The sequence below is a fragment of the Prionailurus viverrinus genome, chromosome A3, assembly GCF_022837055.1.
Source record: "Prionailurus viverrinus isolate Anna chromosome A3, UM_Priviv_1.0, whole genome shotgun sequence".
Taxonomy (NCBI): Eukaryota; Metazoa; Chordata; class Mammalia; order Carnivora; family Felidae; genus Prionailurus; species Prionailurus viverrinus.
Window position 1 is genome coordinate 100244355 of NC_062563.1, and position 24073 is coordinate 100268427.

Consider the following 24073-nt stretch of genomic DNA (forward strand, 5'->3'; position numbering starts at 1 on the left):
CCACGCCCACTTATTTACATATTGTCTATGGCTGCTTTTGCACTAAGACAGCTGAGTTGAATGGTTTCATCAGAGATTCTGTTGCCCACAAAGCCTAAACCGTTACCATCTGGTCCTTTACAGAAAAAGTGTGCCAACCCCTGCAATCTATGGCTGTACCAGGCTTTCTTTTTTTTATTTTTTTATTTATTTTTTTATTTTTATTTTTTTTTTTTATTTTTTTTAAATTTTTTTTTTTTTCAACGTTTATTTATTTTTGGGACAGAGAGAGACAGAGCATGAACAGGGGAGGGGCAGAGAGAGAGGGAGACAAGATCGGAAACAGGCTCCAGGCTCTGAGCCATCAGCCCAGAGCCCGACGCGGGGCTCGAACTCACGGACCGTGAGATCGTGACCTGGCTGAAGTCGGACGCTTAACCGACTGCGCCACCCAGGCGCCCCATGTACCAGGCTTTCTTTAGCAATCCCATATTAATAAAATTTAAATTGTTTCCCTCTGCTCAGTATTACAAACACTTCCACAACTGACACATTTTTTTGGTCAGCATTACACCAGTTGATTACCACTGTTGGTATCAGTGAGTGAGAACACGACCAAATGTGAACCCAATATGTCCACACAAAAGATGACCTTTAAAAAGGGTCTTCAGGGGGTACCTGCCTGGCCCAGTCAGTAAAGCATGTGACCCTTGATCTCAGAGTCATGAGTTCAAGCCCCAGGTTGGGTGTGGAGCCTAATATATACAGACATACAAACATACATACACACATAAAATGAAAAGGGTCTTCAGGTTAACAGACCAGGTGTCTGAAGAGGGGACTCCAGGATTAGGAGCAGTTGCCAAAGTCCTGGAAGCAAATAGCCACACAGAGATATATGATCTTCATGATAAAGAACGAGGACAGCCACCAAAGAGCATCAAAAAACACTCTTGGGTCCAGGGTGAGGTGAAAATAAAATATACATACCAGCAATCAGCGGCCTACTTTTGATGATGGCAGGACATAAAGGAGCTCAACAAAAGAAGGGAAGGAAAGAAATTAATAATTACCAACTGCTTGCCAGACACACGAGCTGGGCACTCAATATGTAGGCATGGTATTCCAAACGTTAAAAAAACATCAAGGCATGGGCATCAGCCAATCGGAACAGATGCAGACCTTAAATAACCAGTACTGCTGATCTGAGCCACTGAATATCCTGCTGCCCATATTTAATACTCAATTTAATCCCCACAGTAATATGCCACCTGACAGCCAAGAAAAGCCCTTTGAGGAAAAACATCAACCCACACAGAATTCCTCTTCCTTTGAGGAAGCCTCAGGAATATTCCTCTTCATTCTAACCACTGATGGCAACTTGAATAAGCAATTATCAGAACTCGTACACAGTCTCAGACTGTACCGGGGAATTTGGTTACGTGTGTATACGGTTAAAATCACATAGTGTTTTAGATAATTTTCCAAAGAAGATATACAAATGGCCAACAAACCTATGAAAAGATGCTCAACATCATTAGTAGAAAAGTACAAATCAAAGCTGCAATGAGGTATAGCTTTACACCCAGTAGGATGGCTACAATAAAAAGATGGACAGGGGCACCTAGGTGGCTCAGTCAGTTGAGCGTCCGACTTCAGCTCAGGTCACAAGCTCATGGTGTGTGGGTTCGAGCCCCACATCGGGCTCTGTGCTGACAGCTCAGAGCCTGGAGCCTGCTTCGGATTCTGTGTCTCCCTCGCTCTCTACCACCCACCCCCGCCCCGGTTGTTCTCTCTCTTTCTCAAAAATAAACATAAAAAAATTTAAAAAGATGGACAATAATCAGTGTTGGCAAGGATGTGTGTGTGTGGACACTGGAGCCCTCAGACATTTATGGCAGGGAGGTAAAATAGTGCGGCCACTGTGGAAACAGTTGAGCAGTTCCCTAAAAAGATAAACATAGAGTTACCTTCCATATGACCCAGCAGCTCTACTCCTATGTGTGTACTCAAAAGGAAGGAAAACATGTCCACACAGAAACCGGACACAAATGTTCATAATAGCATTCATTCAAATCGCCAAAAAGTGAAAATAACACAAATGCCCTTCAAATGATGAAGGGGGAAAAACAAAAGGTGGCATATCCATAAAATGGAATATTATTTAGCCATAAAAAGGAATGAAGCACTGATACATGCTATAATGTGGGGAAGCCTTGGGGTGCCTGGGTGGCTCAGTCAGTTCAGCATTTGACTTCGGCCTAAGTCACGATCTCACAGTTTGTGGGCTCGAGCCCCACGTAGCAGTTTGTGCTGATGGTGCATAGCCTGCTTGGGATTCTCTTTTCCTCTCTCTCTGCCCCTCCCCCACTTGCACTGTCTCTCTCTCTCTCTAAGTGAATAAATAAACCTGAAAAGAAATGGGTAAGCCTTGAAAACATCATGCTAAGTGAAATAACAGACACAAAAGGCCACACACGGAATGTGTGATTCCACTTTTTAAAGTTTTTATTCATTTATTTTTTTAGTAATCTCTACACCCAACATGGGGCTTGAACTCACAACCCCAAGATCAGGATTTGCATGCTCTTCTGACTGAACCAGCTAGGTGCCCCTGTAGGATTGTGTTTTTATAAAATGTCCAGAATAGGCAAATGTAGAGGCTGAAAGTAAATTGGTGGCCAGGGGCTAGGGGAGGGAAAAATGAGAAGTTACTGCTAATAGATACAGGGTGATGAAATGTTCTAGGATCAGATAATGGGGATGGTTACACAACTCTGTGAATATACTGAAAACTGCTGGATTCACCCTGTAGAAGGGTGAATTTTATGATATGGGGATAAAATTCTCTTAACAGTTACACAGTTATACCAGTGAACCGTATTGATCAGTGCTTTGCCTTAACATTTCATCCCAAAGCTGTCTCTGTACAAGAGAGAACATTTGTTTCATTTTGGTGCACCTCACCTAAGCCCTCATTCCAGCTAATCTTGCTAGTTCCTTTCTGAAACCAAGCGTTCTGCTCGGCCCTGTTGCTAAGGGGACTGCTTCAGACTGTGTTCTCCCATAGGTCTTGCAGGCCCCGCACCCCCCTTCAGACCAAGCTCGCTGGTTTTCTTTCTTTTTTAATGTTATTTATTTTTGAGAGAGAGAGACAGAGACAGAGTGTGAGAGGGAGAGGGGCAGAGAGAGAGAGACACAGGATCCAAAGCAAGCTTCTCGCTGAGAGCAGAGAACCCAGTGTGGGGCTCGAACTCACCGAACCATGAGATCATGACCTGAGCCAAAACCAAGAATCAGACACTTAACCGAGTGAGCCGCCCAGGTAACCCTAGCCAATTTTCTTTCTGCACATAGTGTCTTCTGCCACCCTCATGGGGACAAGAGTCAGCACCACTGGATGGGAAGAAAGAGAGAAGAGAGGGAGGGAAGGTAGGAGGTGGGGAAGGAAGGTCCCAGGTCACTGAAAGCCAAATCTTGCTCTTGACTTATTTATTTTATTGGTTTGATAGTGTTATTATTTATTTATTTATTTATTTATTTATTTATTTATTTATTTATTTAAAACATTTTTTTAATGCTTATTTATTTTTGAGAGAGACAGAGAGAGAGAGCAAGCAGGGGAAGGACAGAGAGACAGGGAGACACAGAATCTGAAGCAAGCTCCAGGCTCCAAGCTGTCAGCAGAGCCCAATGTGGGGCTGGAACCCACGAACCATGAGATCATGACCTGAACAAAAGTCGGAGGCTTAACTGACTGAGCCACCCAGGCGCCCCTGGCTTGATAGTGTCTTTTAATTTTTCTTCTCTTTCCTTCCCTCCTTGAATCCATTCATTCATTCTTTTTTTTCTTTTCTTTTCTTTTTTTTTTTTTTTTTTTTTTTACATTTATGGATTTATTTTGAGAGAGAGAGGGAGTGTGAGCAGGGAAGGGGCAGAGAGAGAGAGAGAGAGAGAGAGAGAGAATCCAAGCAGGCTCTGTGCTGTCAGTGCGAGCCCAACAGGGCTTGATCCCAGGAACCATAAGATCAGGACATGAGCTGAAATCCAGAGTTGGGTGTTCAACCAACTGGGCCACCCAGGCACCCACTGTTTTTCATACATTATTCTTAGTGGACCAGGCACAGGACCAGGACCTGAGGAAGCCACATATTTTTTCTTTCAGATTCCTTCTTGCTTTTGGTGAAGCTCCTCTTCCTTTTTCACTATTCACAATTGACATCCCACCTGACTTTCCCCAGTGACCACATAGCCTTGATGGCAGAAGCCCCCTGTTCCTGGAATTTGTGATCAACACCTGTACAGCTCCTGACAACCCGAAACCCACTCCTGTATTTTCCTGTTTCAAAGCCCATGTACACTGGAATCTAATTCCTGACCTAAGAGATGCCCAGTGCCCACAATTCACTCAGAGTGAAAGAAGCCAGTAGGTTCTGGACATTGTCTAAGTTACCAGCTCTTCACACTTCGCTAAGTTATTAGGGAAAGGACAATTAGCAACCCTCAGTCTTCATTCAGGTGAAGGGTCACTTGTAGTGAAGAGTAGGAAAAGTGACTTCATAGGGGCACGAGATTGGATGAAAGGGATAATTGGGTCACAAACTCAGAGTACAGCCACAGGAATAGATCAAGAGGGAGTCCTAGCTCACAAAAGGTCAAGGTAAGTCCTACGTGCTGGTTACAGGGCGCCTGGTTTGAGGCAACATGGCAGGGGCCGGGGTGTCCATTAACCTTTAAAATATGGCTTACTGGGGCACCTGGGTGGCTCAGTTGGTTGAGCGTCTGACTTCGATTAAGGGCATGATCTCGTGGTTCGTGAGTTTGAGCCCAAGTCCGGCTCTCTGCTGTCAGCACAGAGCCCGCTTTGGATCCTCTGTCCCCTCTCTCTCTGCCTCCTCCCCTGCTCATGTGCACTCTCTCTCTCTTAAAAATAAATAAACATTAAAAAAAAAACTTTAAAACTAAAGTATGGCTTATTATTTTTACCTGTTACGTATGCCTTCCTCTTTGAGGAACAAACCTTGCCTGCTTTAATTAGAGGGTGATAACACAACAAATAACACTTAGAAAGGCTTATTGTAGGCCAGACACCAAACTGAGTGCTTTATATAAGTAAATAAACTCTATGGGTGGGGAGAAGCCACTCTTAATACTTGTAGACCAGTGATCCTTGAGGTTTCCCCATAAGAGTTCTGATGGTGGGCAGCAGTGGTGTGAGAGAGCACAGGGCTCCAGGTTCAAAAGAAGCAAAAGAAGACTCAGAAGCCTGGTAGAGGATAGCCTAGGACAGTGTCCAGCAATGGAGGAGCAAGGTCAATCTCAAAATCAGGACCCAGGCTGCAGACTGGGATTGGAAAAGAAGTCAAAGTGGGAGGTAGGTTCCCAAAAGGGGACAGTGTTCAGCACCCCACTGAGAGGCTGGTGCTACAACACCTAATCCCAGTACGGTATGATAAATTTAATCAGGTCTACATCGAGAGTTCTTGGGGGTACCTGGGTGGTTCAGTTGGTTAAGCATCAAACTCTTGATTTCAACTCAGGTCATGATCTCAAGGTTCATGGGTTCAAGCCCTGCATTGGGCCCCACAATGATAGTGTGGAGCCTGCTTGGGATTCCCTCTCTCCGTCTCTCTCTGCCCCTCCTCTGCTCATGTTCTCTTTCTCTCAAAAACAAATAAACTTGGGGCGCCTGGGTGGCGCAGTCGGTTAAGCGTCCGACTTCAGCCAGGTCACGATCTCGCGGTCCGGGAGTTCGGGCCCCGCGTCAGGCTCTGGGCTGATGGCTCAGAGCCTGGAGCCTGTTTCTGATTCTGTGTCTCCCTCTCTCTCTGCCCCTCCCCCGTTCATGCTCTGTCTCTCTCTGTCCCAAAAATAAATAAACGTTGGAAAAAAAAAAAAAAAATTTAAAAACAAATAAACTTAATTAAAAAAAAAAAAGAGTTCTTAGGGCCAGAGGTATGTGTGGGGTAAGGCACAGGATGGCTGTGGAGTTCAGGGATGATGCTGGTATGGATTTCCAAGCCTCGTCTTCCAGTGGGTTCTGAGAGGGCAATACGTGGAAGAACGAGGGCAGGATCCAGTGCTCCAGGTGGTGCTCAGAGTCGATCAGTCAACAGGGAGGGCAAGGAAGAGAGCAAGACACAACAGTAGGACCCCAAACAAATGGCCAAGCCAAGGATGGCTTGACAAGCAATCCTCGCTTGCCAAGGTAGGGGCAAACAATGATTTCAGAAACACGTAGGATTAGTGGGTGTCCCAGGGCCAGAGTATAAAGCAAAGACGTGGAAATGGCAACACAGGAGGTCAGGGATCAGCCCAGGGCTAGCAGAGCGGAGTCTGCTCCCAACATGCTCCCGGAATGAAGGTGGGTAGATGGGCTGCATAACAGGTGCTGATACTCTCCTGAGAGCCAGTCTGAAGGGGCTGGGCAGAAACCAAATATCAGGAGGTGGGACAAGGATAGAGCAAGTGCATTCAGAATAGAGAGAGGAGGCAGTCCTGGAGAAACTTCCTGTGACACCTGGAGCAAATCAAACATGGTTTTATACCCTGCGGGGAAGAAGGCATCAATGAAGGCATCACTCCAGTTCAGACAGAGGCTGGGTCCTCCTTCCCTCCTCACTGCTTCCACACTCCCCGCCTGGGGGACTGGCTCAATAAGTGGACTTATGGAAAGTAGCAGTGGGCAAGCTGTGAGCCAGCATTTACTGAGCTCTTACTGTGGCCAAAAGCAGTTCTAAGCATGACCCTTCAGTTATGGTTCATCTTCTCAGACTTTCCATTCTTTCTTCCTTAAATGAAGTTCTCTTTTTATAACTGTTTATCAATCACAACCTCTACAAGTGCCAAAATGACAAGTTTCAGACAAAATGACAAATATCTGTTAATAAGGTAGTCATTGCATGCATATTACAAAAAAAGGGGGGGTGACTAGGCTGTTTTTTTCCCATTCTTGGGAGGAACAAAAACATCATACGTGCTTGTCGAGCTCTCTGGAAGTGGGGCACCTGTGTATACCTTATTCTTGTTCAACTGATTTGTAGTTTTAAGTCACTGAAATTTGGGGTTGCTTGATATTGCAGTACAATTTACCTTATTGTGATTTATAGGAGTATAGGGGAAGGAGATCAGGACAGACTTCACAGAGAAGCCAGCAGAGAACAGACAAGAGGACATTCCAGAGAAGGGATAGGAGCCACTGACCTGTTCCATGGTCTGCTGTGGCTGGTGTGCAAGACGGAGAGGAGAGGAAGAAGGAAGAGAAGAGGCTGCAGAAGATTGGGGCTACATCATGACAAATCCTAAAAACTTCATTACGGAGTTGCAGAAAATGAGGAGCCAACAAAGGGTTTTGGGGGAGTACAACCTTACTGGATTTATATTTTAGAAAAACCTCTAGAGAGAGCAGAGGCTAAGAGATCAGTTAGGAGGTGATTATTACACATTGGGTGTAATGGAGACCTAAATCAGAGACAAACTTTTTCAGTGAAAGGTCCAATGGTAAATATTTTAGCCTTTGTTTGCCATATGGTCTCTGTCACAGCTACTCAATTCTGCCCTTGTAGCACAAAAGCAGTTATAGACAACATATAATAAAAGCATGTGTCCCGGGGCACCTGGGTGGCTCAGTCTGTTAAGCACCCAACTTCGGCTCAGGTCATGATCTCATGGTTCGTGAGTTCGAGTCCCGTGTTGGTTCTGTGCTGACAGCTCAGAGCCTGGAGCCTGCTTCAGATTCTGTGTCCCCCTCTCTCTCTGCCCCTCCCTGATCACACTGTCTCTCTCTCAAAAAAAAATAAACATTAAAAAAAATAAAAATAAAAAGTGTGTCCCATTAAACTTTAATTTCAAAACAGGTGGTGGGGCCAATTTGGCCCATGGGTTGCAGTTTGCCCACCTTTGACCTAAAGTAATAGTTGGACAAGGGCACCTGGATGGCTCAGTCGGTTGAGCATCCAAGTCTTTAATTTCAGATCAGGTCATGAACTCACACAGTTCATGGGTTTGAGCCCTGCATCCAGGTCCATGCTGGCAGTGCAGAGCCTGCTTGGGATTCTCCTTCTCTCCCTCTCTCTCTGCCTTTCCCCCCGGCTCAGGTGTGCACATGCTTGCTTGCTCACTCACTCTAAATAAATAAATAAATAAATAAATAAATAAATAAATAAATAAGAAGGAAGAAAGAAAGAGAGGGATATACAAGACTCTCAATTCTTAGGACCTGGGAGAATTCACTCATTCATTCACTCATTCTTTCATTCATTCATCCACTCATTCCTTCAACAAATACTTTGCTTGTGCTGTGTGTGAAGTACTGGGGATTCAAGACGAATGACAGGGGAACCTGAGTGGCTCAGTCAGTTAAGCATGCGACTTTGGCTCATGTCATGATCTCACAGTTCATGGGTTCAAGCCCCACATCAGACTCTCTGCTGTGAGCGCAGGGCCTGCTTCATATCCTATTTCCCTCTCTAACTGCCCCTCCCCTGATTGTGCATGCTCTCTCTCTCTCAAAAGTAAACATTAAAAACAAATTAAAAAATTTTTTAAATGATACCTGCCCATGAATAGCTTCGTCCAACATTTAGACCTGTAACTGGGTATGGGGGATGAAGAGAGAATGTGATTAATAACAAGGAGGTAAAACTTTAAAGTTGCTCTCATCCCCGCCTCTTTCTTTCCTTTAAGCATCCTCTGGGATCAGAGACACCCAATACTTTTACCCTCTAGCATGAATGCAAAGATGGGTTACTGTGAAATTACTGAGGCTAAAGCTTCTGGATCCCTTGCTTCCTGAAACAGGGTCTTCTCCTACCCTAATTTTATATTTCTTGCTTAAGTGTTGCCCCTCAGAAATATGTAGGTCTCATTCACCCAAATGTGGACCTACCCTTGAGTAAATGTTTTCCAGAGCCAGATCTCTTAAATGCTGCTTTTAGGAATTACTAGCTAAGGATCCTGGGATCCTGGTTTCAGCTTTCATGGTTTCTCTCAGGGGAGCTAAGAAGCTGGGGACCGTCCTCAAAGTCACAAGTGTAGCCGATCCCACGTCTGTTCCCATTATGTCCACTCTCCTCCACTTACCATCAGCCGCCCCTGCTCCCTCTTCCTTCAAAGTCAGCCCTGGGCTGCAAAGCTTCTTCTGACTCAAGCTCTTTGGAATTTGATGCTCCAAGAATCCCCTCAGCAACCTCTCAGTGGGCCATCAGGGCAGGCAAGGACACCTGCAAGAAATGCAAAATTAGACAGAGTAATAGAAGGCCCTGTTTCAGGAAGCAAGGGATCCAGACATGGGGCTGGTGGGAGGAGCCAAGGCAGTGCAGCAATGGAGAGCCGCTGGAGGCTGGCCACTGCCCGCTGCTGGCCTTCCCAGGGCAGGGCTGTTATATCAAGCTCACCAACGGACTCAGGTTTATAGGCATTTATCCAGAGGAGACCGCACTCTGGGAAATGTTTCACTTTCACCCAAGTCACAGGTGATTCAAAACTGGAATGTTATCAGTGTGTGAACAGGAGGGCTCGCTGGCCAAATAATTGGCTCTGGTCACTTGCTCAGAGTCCTATGCCTTGTCAGGCAAATCCACAAAGCATACCAAATGACAGACTGGGATTTGAGTGACTGGGTGGCAACAATACTGACTCCTTCAGAGCAAGTACTGTGCCTGTTAGCCTACGGTCACATCTCCAGCAGCTAGTAAAGGCCCGTGACCCATGGGAGGTGGTCAGTAAAGTCTCTGATTAAAGAAAGAGGATTTGCTGTTCTTAGGAGATATAATGGTTTCTTATAAGATGAACTGCCATTCTTTTGGACTAGTTCTCTCTACACGAACAGCACTAGCCAATAGTATCAGAGCATCTTTATCCTTGGGTAGTGTGGGAGATACCCTATAATTTCTCCAGACAAGCCACACACAAGCCTTCTGTTAGGACTCATTATCTCCCGAGCATCCACCTTAACTGTTACATTCCAGGGTTCTTTTCCAGAGTATGTTTTAACTCCTTGATAGGTTTCGGGGGAAACTTGGGTGACACTCAGAACAGACACCAGCTGTAGCGGTCTTGTGCATCTGAATTCGTGTTGATTCCACTCACTTAACTTCATGTTGTTGTTGTTAAGATTTTATTTTTGAGTAATCTCTACATCCAGTGTGGGGCTTGAACTCACAACCCTGAGATCAAGAGTTGCACAATCTACCGACTGAGCCAGCCAGGTGCCCTTCTACTCCCTTGACTTCAGGGCACCTCAAGTTTGAAGGAGGACTTAACCTCGTTTTGACCTCAAACTTTCTGATTAAGTTGTTCTTTCCAGCTTGTCTCTTAACTTAGGCAAAAGACCCTGAGGGCAAAGCATCCCTGATGGGAACAAAACGACCCCCTCAAGCAATCAAGACGGCCCTGAGCCAGCAACACCTGCCTGGGATTGACCCCAAGACAATGACGACTTGACCTTCACTGCCCACCTGCCTGTATTGACCAACCTTTGTCCCACATTCTCCTTACATAACCTGGAAGTATTTTCAGCACTTTGGAAACAGTCTTTGAGAAGCTAGTCCACCGTCTTCCTGGTGTTGGCCTCACTGAAATAAAATCCCTTTCTTGTTTCTCCACCACTCATCTCTCTGCCTTTGGATTTTATCAGCGGGGAGTGGCCAAACCCAGCTTGGGACCCCTGGAGCCAGGTGCTCTGGCACCCCTGCTGCGGCCTACACTTTGACTTTCCTTAGAGCAATCAATCCTCCATAAGCCCCATTCTTCCCAGGATCTCTCCATGTGGGTGTGTGAGGTTAAGTTTGCATATGATGTTCAGGCATAGCCAAGCAGGAAATGCTTTCATTAAGAATTCAGAGACCTATGGAGATAACCCATGATGGGGTAGGGAAGTTGTGGGTCAGGGGGGGTCGAGACACCAGGGCTCCAGCTCTGGACATTTCATTCATTTCACAAATAAGAATCCAAGGCCACTCTCCCAGCCTACATAGTGCAGGGCTGTACTTTAAAGCCCAGAAATGAAGAGACACTCCCTCCCAAGAGGAACACGGTGGGGGAGGGAATAGTTTGATTTCAATAATGGAGGGTTGTAAAATGAATTGGGAACACTTAGTGGGGTGGTTCTCCAACTTTATTGGGCCACCTGAATTCCCCATGGCTGTTCTTTCAAATGTAGATCCTGCGTGCCACCGCTCAGAAATTCTAACCTTAAGTCTTAGAGTGTTCAGGGACTCTGAAAGCTTAACTAGCCCCCTTCCTTCCCCCATCCCCCCACCCCACCAAGGTGATTCTAGAAGAAAGGGGTCAGGAAAGGGGTTGCAAAGGCAGAGATCTACACCTCGTTTTTATTTTTGCTTTTTTTCCTAAGTTTTTATTGATTTATTTTGAGAGAAAGAGCACACGGGCACATGCTTGAGTAGGGGAGGGCAGAGAGAAAGGGAGACAGAGAATCCCCAAGCTGGCTCTGTGCTGTTAGGGCAAAGCTCAAAGCAAAGCTGGAACCCACCAACCGTGAGATCACGACCTGAGCCCAAATGAAGAGTCCGAGGTTTAAACAACTGAGCCATTCAGGTGCCCCTACAGCTGATTTTTAAAGGAAGGAGTAGAAACTTACCAGGCACAGAGGCACAAAGTGGTATGACCTTACCTTCCACTTTGGGAAAAGGAAGGCCAAGGGGTAGGACTGCCACAACTTCCTGCCCTACCCAAACTGACAGCTTTATCTCCGTTGACAACCAGCAGAGACTGAAGTGTCCTGCCTCCTGGTGAAAGCAAATCTTATCTGGGCTCCTCCTCACTCCCTCCTCCACCTGCCCCACTGAACACTGACACACAAACACACAGGAACGCAGCTCTTCCCCTCGGCCTCTAAACATGCCGGAGTCTCCTGATTTCAAAAACAATTGGCATCAGAACGGTTCCCTTCACTCGAGGACCTACTCCACTTACCACCTTCTATCTCCCAATTATTTCAATGCCAATCTTTTTTAAACATAAAAAAAAAAGGAAAAAGGGGAGTTCCCCGGGTGGCTCGGTTCATGTGAGCGTCCTACTCTTCATTTTGGCTCAGGTCATGATCCCAGGGTCATGGGATGGGGCTCTGTGTTGGGCTCGGCATTGAGTGTGGAGCCTGCTTGAGATTCATTCTCTCTCTCTCTCTCTCTCTCTCTCTCTCTCTCTCAAAAAAAAAAAAAAAAAAAAAGTTGACGAAGCTAGTCTATGTTTGTTATAGAAAATTTCAAAACTAAGGGGGAAAAGGCCCTTCACATTTGTATCATATGCTCTCAAAATACTCTTGACACTTATCAGAACACCAGTTCAATTCAATTCATTTTGTCACCAGAATGTGAACAACTTGAGAATGGGAATATGGTTTTCTTTCTCATCCTTGTGTCTTTGGTGGACACAGAAGACTCTCAATAAATATGTATACGTTGAACAGGAGCACCTGGGTAGCTTAGTTAAGCGTCCGACTCTTCATTTCATCTCAGGTCATGATCCCAGAGTTATGGGATCAAGCCCCCACTTGGGGTTCTCTCTCCATCTCTCTTTGCCCCTCTTTCTCCCCTGCACACACACTCTCTCTCTCAAAAATAAACATTAAAAAATATGTATTGAACAAAAATGTACATCATTTATATTGCCCCCTCTCATAACCATATTAAGAATCTGGGATCTATCCAGTGAAAGGAAGGAAGGAAGGAAGGAAGGAAGGAAGGAAGGAAGGAAAAGAAAGAAAGAAAAAGAAAGAAAGAAAGAAAAAGAAAGAAAGGAAAGAAAAGAAAGAAAGAAAAGAAAGAAAGAAAAAGAATGGCATTGTGCTGTTTAGAAAAGGCATCATTTAGAAAATGACCAGAATATATTTTGAAACCTGCTTTTTTCACTGAAAATGTACCACAGATATATTTCTAGCTGCTTTGGTTTTATATAAAGCGTAATAACTTTGTCTTCAGTTTTAAATATTGAAAAACAACGTAACAGGGGCACCTGGGTGACTCAGTCGCTTAAGCCTCCAACTTCAGCTCGGGTCATGATCTCAAAGTTCGGGAGTTCCAGACCCACGTCAGGCTCTCTGCTGACAGCTCGGAGCCTGGAGCCTGAAGCCTGCTTCGGATTCTGTGTCTCCCTCTCTTTGCCCCTCCCCTGCTTGACTCTCTCTCTCTCAAAAATAAATAAACATTAAAACACACAAAAACTTTTTTTAATTTTTTTTTTTAACATTTATTTATTTTTGAGACAGAGCATGAACGGGGGAGGGTCAGAGAGAGGGAGACACAGAATCTGAAACAGGCTCCAGGCTCTGAGCTGTCAGCACAGAGCCCGACGCGGGGCTCGAACTCACAGACCGAGAGATCATGACCTGAGCTGAAGTCGGCCACTTAACCGACTGAGCCACCCAGGCGCCCCAAAAACTTTTTTTTAAAAAAAGAACATTATGATAAACATCCTTGTATCTAAAATCTTTACATGTATCATGATTCAGGTAGGCTAAATGTCTTGAAGTGGGACTGCAGTGTCAAAGAATGGGCAAAGCCTACGCATACCTCTTGAAATCCTGTTTTGCAATGGCTTAACAATTCATATGGGTAAATAGTAAGAAACAGGACTTAAAAAAATATCAGGGGGCGCCTGGGTGGCTCAGTTGGTTAAGCGTCTTGACTTTGGCTCAGGTCATGATCTCGCGGTTTGTGAGTTTGAGCCCCGCATCGGGCTCTGTGCTGACAGCTCAGAGCCTGAAGCCTGCGTTGGATTCTGTGTCTCCCCTTCTCTCTGCCCCTCCCACGCTCATGCTCTGCCTGTTTCTCAATAATAAATAAACATTAAAAAACAATCAGTGTGTGTGGGAGGGTCTTAGAATGCTCAGGAAAGGCTTTTCCAAAATGATCTTAAGTTAAGCCTGTCATATGAAGACTCCGGTACAGACATGCCAGAGAAGCAAATGCAAAGGCCCTGAAAGCAGAGAGACCAGACTAAAGCCAGGGCAACCCACTTAACACCGACCACACGGTGCGTAACACTGACCACAGGGCAGAGAGTAGTAGACAAGTTGGATAAACAGAGATAGACCCTATATAGACTTTGGACCTTGGTAGGCATTTCAGTTATCATCTGATCTGTAAGAGATCTGGAACATTGAAAGTGAGCCATTGGGATGCCTAGGTGGCTCAGTTGGCTGGGTGTCTGACTCTTGATTTTGGCTCAGGTCATGAACCCAGAGGCATGGGATCAAGCCCCACATTGGGCTCTGCACTGAGCGTGAAGCCTGCTTGGGATTCTTTCTCTCAAAATACATAAATAAACATTAAAAAAAAAAAAAAAAAGTAAGACATTGAAGGGCTTTAAGCAGTGGAATAGGATCCAGTCTGTGATTTTGAACAACAGCTCTAGGAAGGAAACAGATCAAGATATAACAATATCTGTCTCTGGGTGCTAAGATTATAAGCAACTTTTTTATGCTTTTCTGTATTTTCCAAAATTTTTCTGATGAACATGTATTACTTTTACAGTTGTTGTTTTGAGTAGGTTCCACTCCCAACGTGGGGCTTGAACTCACAACTCTGAGATCAGGAGTCACATGCTGTACCAACAAAGCCAGCCAGAATGCCAGTTTAAAAAATTTAGTCAAGGGGCGCCTGGGTGGCTCAGTCGGTTAGGCCTCCGACTTCGGCTCAGGTCATGATCTCACGATCCGTGAGTTCAAGCCCCACGTCGGGCTCTGTGCTGACAGCTCGGAGCCTGGAGCCTGTTTCAGATTCTGTGTCTCCCTCTCTCTCTGCTCCTCCCCTGTTCATGCTCTGTCTCTCTCTGTCTCAAAAATAAATAAACATTTAAAAAATAAATAAATAAATAAATAAATAAATAAAAATTTAGTAAAAAAAGAGGCATGCCTGGGTGGCTCAGCTGGTGAAGCAACTGACTCTTGATTTTGGCCCAGGTCACATTTCGTGGGCTCAAGCCCCCCATCAGGCTCTGTACTGATAGTCAAAAAGGAAAAAAAAACAGCTAACTGGAAATGGTACAATGGAAGACAGCATGATTGGTAGTAAGGAGTCAAGATCACTCTGAGTCTCAAGCATGGATGATAGTGGCCTGAAATGGTTTGGCTGCCTCGGGAATGGACAAAGGGGTGAACTTGACCAACGTTTCATGGATAAAATTTTCTGGTGACCAACAGGCCATGAGAGGTAAATGGGAGGGAAGTCTAGGATGACTGTTGACTTCATCTTAGGTGTCTGAGTAGGTTGCAACTCTGCTCAACTCTAGGTGATATAGGAAGAGCACAGACATGGTAGGGAATAGGAGTGGCTCACAGCATTAAAAACCAAACAATAAGATTAATCAGGTTATAAAGCTGAGGAAGAGAAGTGAGAATTCTTCCAAGAAGCTTGACTCTGAAGAGAAAGAAACAGGGCAGTACTGGAGGGAGTATAGTATTGGAGTGGGTTTTTTTTATTTTATTAATATTTGAGAGAGAAAGAGACAAAGTATGAGTGGGGGAAGGGGCAGAGAGAGAGAGAGAGAGAGAGAGAGAGAGAGAGAGAGAGAGAGAAAGAGAGACAGAATCCTCAGCAGGCTCCAGGCTCTGAACTGTCAACACAGAGCCCGATGTGGGGCTCAAACTCACGAACTGTGAGATCATGACCTGAGCCAAAGTTGGACGCTTAACCAACTGAGCCACCCAGGCACCCCTAGGGTTGGAGTGTTCTTGAACAATAGAAATGAACCAGTGAGGCTGAGCAGTTGGAAGTACAGATGTTGAGGGGGAGGCTAAGGGAGCATGATCCAAGATGAGATGAAATGGGAGCCTAAGCAGAGGTGGGGATGAACCAAAAGAGGGACATCTCTGTTCTTCTGGGACGGTGGCAAGGACGTGAGGCAGCAGGATACATATGTACAGATTCCCTTGGAGGCTCATAGTGGGAGGGGAAACTCTTGCTTTTTGAACTTTACTTCCTGTGATTAGAAGGTGAGGTTATCTGTTGGGGATGTGGATGCGTAAATAGTTGAAGCCAAGTGAAATTTTCTAGCAATCTGAAAATAGAGGGTACTGATCAAAGACACAAACCGCTGAACAATACTGAGTCCCAACTGCAATTGGACCCACTAGATTCTGTAACAGCTCTCCCCTCCACCCAATCTGTACATTTCCATCATTTTGTGATCTGCTGTGATCTGCACTCCAAGCAGAAATAGAGTCACGCAACGGATTCAGGGCTGGGAGTTTGCAGAGCTGGTGCAGCTTGAAAATGAGGGGGTCTAAAGAGTCAAAGGTTATGAGTAAGAATAGCGAGTGGACCATGGTGGCACCCACTGGGTCAGGAAGAGAATGGGGTTAAAAGGAAAACGAAAGGCCAAGTGGAAAGTTCAAGGTAGTGGGGTCCTAAGTAAGTCAAAGAATACATTTAGTGCTAGATTAAGAAAACTGGACAAATAGGAAGTCGTAACAGGAAGTTGTGTAACCAAGTTCCAGGTATGGTCATGAGGGGAGTGGGTGGCTGAAGTATAGGTGCACATGGTTAGATTGGAAAAAAACCAAGGCATCACAAGGCCAGAGCACTACTTAAATGTTGGCATCATTATCATTTCTCATTTGAACAATGAGGGGGTTGTAAGAGTCTCTAAAGGCAGAGATTCTTTTTTCTTTTTCTAATGTTTATTTTTGAGAGATCACACACAAGTTGGTAAGGGGCAGAGAGAGGGGGGACAGAGGATCCTAAGCAGGTTCCACGCTGACAGTGACCTGGATGTGGGGCCCGAACTCACCAGCAGTGAGATCATGATCTGAGCCGAAGCTGGATGCTCAACCCACTGAGTCACCTAGGTGCCGCTAAAAGCAGGGATTCTTAAACGTTTTGGTCTAACAACCCCTTTACACACTTAAACCCAAATTTTAACAAATTTTTTGTAAGCTTTTTTTTAATGTTTGTTTATTTTTGAGTGTGAGCGGGGGAGGGGCAGAGAATCCCAAGCAGGCTCCACAATGTCAGTGCAGCGCCCCACTTGGGGCTCAAACTCATCAACTGTAAGATCATAACCCGAGCTGAAGTCAGAGGTTTAACCGACTAAGCCACCCAGGCACCCCAGCAACAAATATTTTTAAGAAAAATAACAATTTTCCAAAAGAAAAACATTTGGAGGTGTGACAATGTTTTACAGCTTTGCAAATACCTTTAACATTTGGCTTAATTGAAGACAGCTGGATTCCCTCATCTGCCTCTACATTCAAACTATTGAGATGGGCTGTTCGAAGTATATAAGAAAATCCAAGTAGTGTCACTGCCCCCTGAGAAAGATCTTGAGGACACTGGACTACACCTTCAGAAGTTACTTTAATAAGCATTCTTCCCGTTTTAAATCATTCACTCATTCATTCATTCACTCACTCATTCAACACTACTGGATCCCGGAGATAGAAATGAATCATGTGATTGCCTACCCTGGAGTTTAGCTGAGATGAAAACTAATTAAAAATTACAGCACAGGGGCGCCTGGGTGGCTCAGTCAGTTGAGCATCCGACTCTTGATTTCATCTCAGGTCATGATCCCAGGGTCATGGGATTGAGCCCTACATCAGGCTCTACATGGAACCCACTGAAGATTCTCTCTCTAAAATAAAAAAAAGTAAAATAAAATAAAAATTACAGCACAGCATTAATGAGAACAGAGGAAGGCGCTAGTATGCCTAATAGAGGCAAGGAAGGCTTAACAGAGTACAGGGAATTTGAATTTGGGCCTGAATTTCCTGTGTTCTCTTTAAGCAAAGGGAAGAACATGTGCAAAGGCCCAGCAGCAGGAATCAATATAGTACAAGACAGCACAGGGTACACTGGGAGACAAAGGAAAAATTTGTTGGACCTTATATGAGAAGTTAGGTTTCACCCTTTGGACCATAGGAGGCTGGGGTGACAAGAGCTTGCTTTTCTGTTTTTCAAGTCAGTTTTCAGGTATCATCTATATAAATAAACTTTGGGGCACCTGGGTGGCGCAGTCGGTTAAGTGTCCGACTTCAGCCAGGTCACGATCTCGCGGTCCGGGAGTTCGAGCCCCGCGTCGGGCTCTGGGGCTGATGGCTCAGAGCCTGGAGCCTGTTTCCGATTCTGTGTCTCCCTCTCTCTCTGCCCCTCCCCCGTTCATGCTCTGTCTCTCTCTGTCCCAAAAATAAATAAAAACGTTGGAAAAAAAAATTATATAAATAAACTTTGCCCTTTTTGGGTGTACAGTAAACACTAAGACAATCAAGACTTAGAACATCTTCATTATCTTAAAAAGGTCTCTCTGTAGTCAACGCCCACTGTCCCACCCTCCCTCTGAGGCACGCAATTATTGATGATTTCTGTCTCCATAATTTTTTACTCTGAAATAATGATGCACTCACAGGAAGTTGCAGAGAGGGTCCATGTACACTCACCCAGCTCCCTCCCATGGTAGTAGCATTTTACAAAACTATAGAAAACTATCAAAGCCAGGAAGCTGACATTAGCACAATGCAATTAACTAGGCTACAGACCTTATTCAGATTTGGCCAGTGTTTACACTCATTAGCTTGTTTTACAGAACATAGTTGGGCCACAATATGAAAGATGGGTTAGCGAGGTAAGGACAATGGAAGAACTCAGAGGTACAGGGAAAGGAAAGGACTGGAGGAACCATTTCTGAAGACCAGAAATCATCTGATGGACAATTTGGTATAAGCACCTAATCTTTCTGGAAATGACATCTCCCATACCACAGAACAGCAAGCAGAAGGTTGTTTTAAAGCAAAGGGCCTGACCTCTAACCGAATTGAGGAAATGTTTCCTTCAGCCATGAAAACACCAGATAACTATAATATTCCTTCTCACACTTATACAAAGAAGAAAAATGTTTAGTCATTTTCATTTTCTTACTTTTGACTGATTGCAAACAGTGAAATAACTGTCAAAGATCTGAGATTCTCTTGAGGTTTAGACACTTTTTCTATTTGCTCTCCTTAACAGAATAAGCTAACAACTCCCCAAACTGAAACAAACTAAACCTCTATACTTACTCTTATTCCTTCCTGGAGTCCAGTTATTTTTGTTGCTTCTCTTACCTGCTCCAGCCATGTATACTATTGACAATGCCTTAATGTCTGTACCTTAATATATTTACAGACATCAATTACTCATCACAAAACTGTAGGGTGTGGTTGTCCTCACTTTTATAGCCCAAGACCCAGAAGCTCCTTAGTGTTGGTACCCAGGATCACACACACCAATACTGTAAAGTGCTTAGAAAGGCACACGTTCAATAAGTGTTAGCTCGACTTGTCAGAAGCCGGGTTCTTTCCACTTACCAAACCCCAATGATAGCCTGGATGGACCTCTTTCTTCAACAGCTGTGCTGGACTTAATTTAGGCAAAAGCTCCACGAGTGCAATGGAAATATTTCTAGTGACAAAGTCCCCGTTTAAATCCCGTTTGTTTAAACCTTATTTGGCTGACAGCTAGTTTATCACTAGTTACTACCAAATAGAGTGCTTGGGTAGATCTGAGTGATTCAATACTTATTTCTTGACTTTAAAACAAGCTTTTTAATATGTTTGAAAGTAGATTTAATTAAATATGGTAACACTATCTATACTGTGTCCTGTGCTAGGTATTTTATACACATTTTAGCACTAAATCCTCCAAATTCCAACTGTTATGATCATTATTAGCCATATTACCATCTGTAATCTGGCTGATTTTAAAGATGGGGAAATCAAGGCCTAGGAAAGCTGTCATGCGTTGCCCCAGGTCACAGAGCTAGTAACGGGGTGTACAGGATTAAGAACAGCTTTCGCCTAGGGACAGACTCCTATATGATACACACACAAACCAAAAAGGCCAGAACAATTTCAAATATAAAAGAGTAAATTAAAATAAGCAAAAGCAAACATAGGACAAAGAAACGGAGGCTCAGCAAGGTTAAATAACTGGTCCAAGGTTACAGAGAGACTATCAGAACCAGAATCCAATGGCAGATCTGTCTTGACTCCAAAGCATAGTTCATTTCCACCAAACCACGCTACCACGAACACCTGGTAAGGGGTAGTATAAATATTCATTGAATTAATAAGTCTGAAAACAAAGTTGACAAGGAAGAGGGTTAAAAAAAATGTAAAAGAAATGAAAATGGAAAGGTAGTTCACGGACAAGGGAAAAAAGGAAAATACAAACACACCCTCCAACAGTTTTCCAAGCAGCGCATTCAGGGTGAGGCAAGATGCTGGAACAAACTTTGCTCGGGTCCCGCCGGACACCCAAGCTGGCGGGCGCGGAGTCTTCAAAGAGATGGTTCCGGAGGAGCCTGCCTTGGAGCACAGCAGCGAAGTCCGGCCGCCTCCCGCGCCCACGCCCTCTCCCGACCGCGAGTCACCCGGCCTGGCAACACGCGACGACGACCGGAGGGCTGCCGCCTCTCCCTTCCGAGCTGCTGGTTTAAAAAGAAATACAAACACATGTCCCCAGGCAGCCCGCAGCCTCTCCTCGGGGTCTGGGCCCGAAGCTCGCTTCCCGGGTCGGCCGGACAGAAATGCGCCCGAGGGCCAGAGACCCTCGGGGCTGCAGCTCGTCGCCGGGCAGCTCCCGCCGCCCGCGGTCAGCCCAGCCCAGCCTAGCGGCGGAGGCGCACACAGCCCGGACCCGGGTAGGCCCCAGACGGAGCTGGGGCGGCCAGGCAGGCGGGCGCCCTACAGGCCACGCGGGCCGGCAGTACCGGCGAGCAGCGGGCGCCGGCGGCTGGGCATTTCCTCTTCCTCCCTACGCGCTGCGCGGCGGCGCGGCGGCGGCGGCGGCCAGGCCAGGCCAGGCCAGGCCGAGGCCCGGCTCGGGCGCCCGACCGTGGCCTGCTGGCTAGCGCGGGCAGGCGCCGCGCCGCCCCCGCCACGACCGCCGGCCGCGGGGCCTCGGGGCAGCTGGGCCCGGCGCGGGCAGCGAGAGGCGGGGCCGGCGTGCGGGCGGCGGAAGGAGGCGGAGGAGGAGGAAGAGGAGGAGGAGGCGGCGGCCGGGAGCCGGGGGAGAGGGGCGGGGGGTGGGTCGGGGGAGGGGAGGAGCGGGATTTGCGGAGCGCGGCGCCGCAGCCGGGAGCCGGCGGGCCCGAGAGTGACCGAGTCACGGCGGGCGCCGGCGGAGCCGCGGCGTCGGACCCGCCTCCTGGAGGAGCTCAGCCCCGGCCAGGCCCGGCCCCATTCCCGCCCCGCGCCGCCTCCCCGCCGCCGCCGCCGCCGCCGCGCCGGAGCGCTCCCCTGCCCACCCCGCCCCCGCGGCCGAGCCCGGGAGTCGAGTGGGAGTCGGCCGGCCGGCGCGGGCAGCGCCGGGACCCCGCCGGGGACACTGCAGCCGGAGCCCGGGAGGGGCCGCGCCGCCACCGTCTGAACTAGGATGTCCCGACATGAAGGTGAGAGGAGCCCCCGCCCCCACCCCCACCGCCCGGGCCTCGGCCTACCCCGCCCGGGCCAGGCGCCGCGGAGGGCGGCCGGGAAGCGGAGGAGACTTCGGCCGAGCCCGAGCCGGGCCCGAGGCGCCGGGCCTGGGAGCGAGCGAGCGAGAGCGGAGAGCCACGGCGCCGCCGCCGCCACCACGGCCGCGGCCCTGAGCTGGGCCTGGTGCCGGAGGCGGGGCGGCCGGGCCGGCCGGAGGGTTTGCACTGTCATGGGGCGGGGGAGGGGGAGGGGAGTCGGCGGGGCCCGTTACCGGCGGGAGCCGGGCCCTCGGGACTGATACCGGCCGCCGCGGCCCGCCCGGCCAGCCCCAGAGCCGCGGGCTCCGGCGCGGCCTAGCGCTCCCGCCGCCCCGGAAGGGCTCGGTGCGGCCGCCGAACGGGGCCCCAGGCGGCAGCAGGAGACACAGGAGCCCTCCGTGGACCCAGTAGGCGCGTCCGGTCGCCGGGAGACGACGGCGAGCGCCCCTGCCTGCGGGCGACCGCGGGGCGGGCGGGAAGGCTCTGCGGCCGGGGAACGGGAAGCCCCCGCCACCCGGAGCCCGCCCCGGCCTCGCGGCTAGGCCTCGGCGAGTCCCTGGGCTCGGGTAACCAAGTTCCCGGGGCGGATCCGGCCCGGCCGCGGCGAGTAAACTCCCTGCTCGATCACCCGGTCAGAGCGGGACCCGCTCCCGGCGGGCCGCGGGCCCCTCGCCTGGCGTGCACTACCCTACCTAACCAGGTTTTGGTAAATGACCGTGGTGTAGTCTGTTAGTGGTCAGGGGCGTTTTGGACTTGTTTTTCGGTCTAAAAGCATGATTGGGGTACAGTTGCAGATAAGCAGACAGCTCTAGCCCAGTCCCAGGGCACAAAGAGAAACATGTTTAGGAACGATGTATAGGCATTGAGCCGGTAAAAAAATAAATAAATAAATAAATAAGTTAACTTCAATTTACTGCCATATGGTTTAGAAAAGGGGGAGGGGGTTGTGTTTTCTTTGTTTCGCTACCACAGGTCTTTAAGTAAATAAAAAGTGTTAACATACTTGGCGAAAAGTTTATCCTGGTAAGGTTAATGCAAGATTGTAGAAGTGGCTTTCAAGTATTATGTACTCTTGCTTTTAAAATCCTGTATAGGTGATGTAGGAGTGGAGAAAGTTTAGTGAGTCAGATTAGTGTGTTTCACACCATTGGAAGGGTATTCTTAAGGTAATGCAGGCCTTAGAATTTTGAGGTCGAAAAACTTAGATGGATTAAAATTATATTTAGGGCAAGTTTCAGAATTTGCTCAACTGGGCTGTTGAGATTGACTTAAAGAACATTTTGTGTTCAAGGATTCTGTATTTTAAAAGGCTCAAACCTAATAGGAAATATACCGTCTTTTCTTCACTTATTGTGGGCAAGTGTAGGACATTGTAAGGCAATAAGGGACTTAGGCTCATAGAAACTGTGTCCATTTTCCCAATTTTTCCTACTTAATGGGAATGTGTTCTCTATCTCTGTAATTTAAAAGAAGTTGTTACTAAAGCTACAACTAAATTTTAATTTGGGATGTTAAAGTTTATATTAGATGTAGCTGTGTGTACATTGACCACCTTTAAGACAAAATGAAACGGAGCATGGCCGCAGGCTCTCTTACTCTTAAGAACTGGGAGCGTTAAAACTACGGAATCAGCAATGGAAGAATGGGTTTGAGACCCATTCTCTGCTTCAGGAAAACATCCAGATAGTTCCATTCTAATTGGATGATGTCCTGGGAAGATTCCTTTACCCCCAGTAATCTTTTAAAGTCCCACAGTGTGAACATTCTTGAATATAACACAAATTCTGTAATTTAAGCCCATTTCCCCCTATTTGATCCTGTGGAAAGGCATATGGTTTTGAAACTTACATTACCTTTTACTTTCTTGAATACTACTGAACCTCAGCAAGTTAATAGCACACTTTTTCTGGTAACTTACACAATCCCAGATGTTTCTCAAAATGAAACATTGCTATATATAATCCATTAGTTGAAAACTTATAGTACAATATTTGACAAGTGATTATCTTTTGAGGGGCTAGTTTATGGCCTAAGGCAGGAGTGGCAGTCTCATTAAGAATCACATTTAATTCATTAGATATGTTTTGTAGATTATTAGTTCAGGCTGCCATTATTTTCATCAGTAAAAATTTAATCAACAAATTTAGAGTTTGACACCCTTACTATTATAGTTCTTTTCTCACTTTTCTCTTTTTTGGGCAAGCAAATCTCATTTCTTTTAGCATTTCTTTAGTGGTATGATTTTTGAGTTCTTTTAATCATCTGTCCCACCTCCACATTCTCTGTGGTTCTTGTTTCCTTTTGCACTGTGACCCAGACTGGATGTAGTAGTCTGGTAAAACATATGAAATGTGCTGCCTGTATTGTTGTACTTGGATTGCGCTACCTTTTCAGTGCCTTCCGGATGCATGTAATTTGTTACTTTGTCTTTGTGCCCACCCTAATGAGTTGCATGATATATGTAATGATGTAACTTTGGACAACTCAGCCCCAAGATGGACATATGTCAAGCTGAGTCTCTACCTTGTGAAGCAGTGGACCACGTCTGAGAAAGGAGGTGCAACCAGGAGCATAAAGAAATGTTCTAGCCAGGGGTCAGCATACTTTTTCTGTAAAAGGCCAGGTAGTAAATATTGTAGGCTTTGTT

The 24073-nt window shown here is 46.7% G+C and overlaps 1 protein-coding gene and 1 long non-coding RNA gene across 2 annotated transcripts in view; one reads left to right on the plus strand and one right to left on the minus strand.

Annotated features, from left to right (window-relative positions):
• Positions 1 to 446: 446 nt before the first annotated feature.
• On the minus strand, positions 447 to 17964 carry LOC125162630 (uncharacterized). The gene is made up of 4 exons (XR_007151110.1): positions 17402 to 17964; positions 9061 to 9200; positions 8534 to 8572; positions 447 to 1014 (listed from the first exon to the last, which is right to left on the minus strand). It is a non-coding gene; the product is annotated as an uncharacterized LOC125162630 (long non-coding RNA).
• A 3037-nt stretch (positions 17965 to 21001) lies between these two features.
• KCMF1 (potassium channel modulatory factor 1) overlaps positions 21002 to 24073 on the plus strand; it is an 82045-nt gene continuing 78973 nt past the window's right edge. Inside the window, exon 1 of the mRNA XM_047853878.1 lies at positions 21002 to 21363. Coding sequence (XP_047709834.1) covers positions 21348 to 21363 — 16 coding nt within the window. The 5' untranslated portion in view covers positions 21002 to 21347. The remainder of the gene's footprint in view (positions 21364 to 24073) is intronic.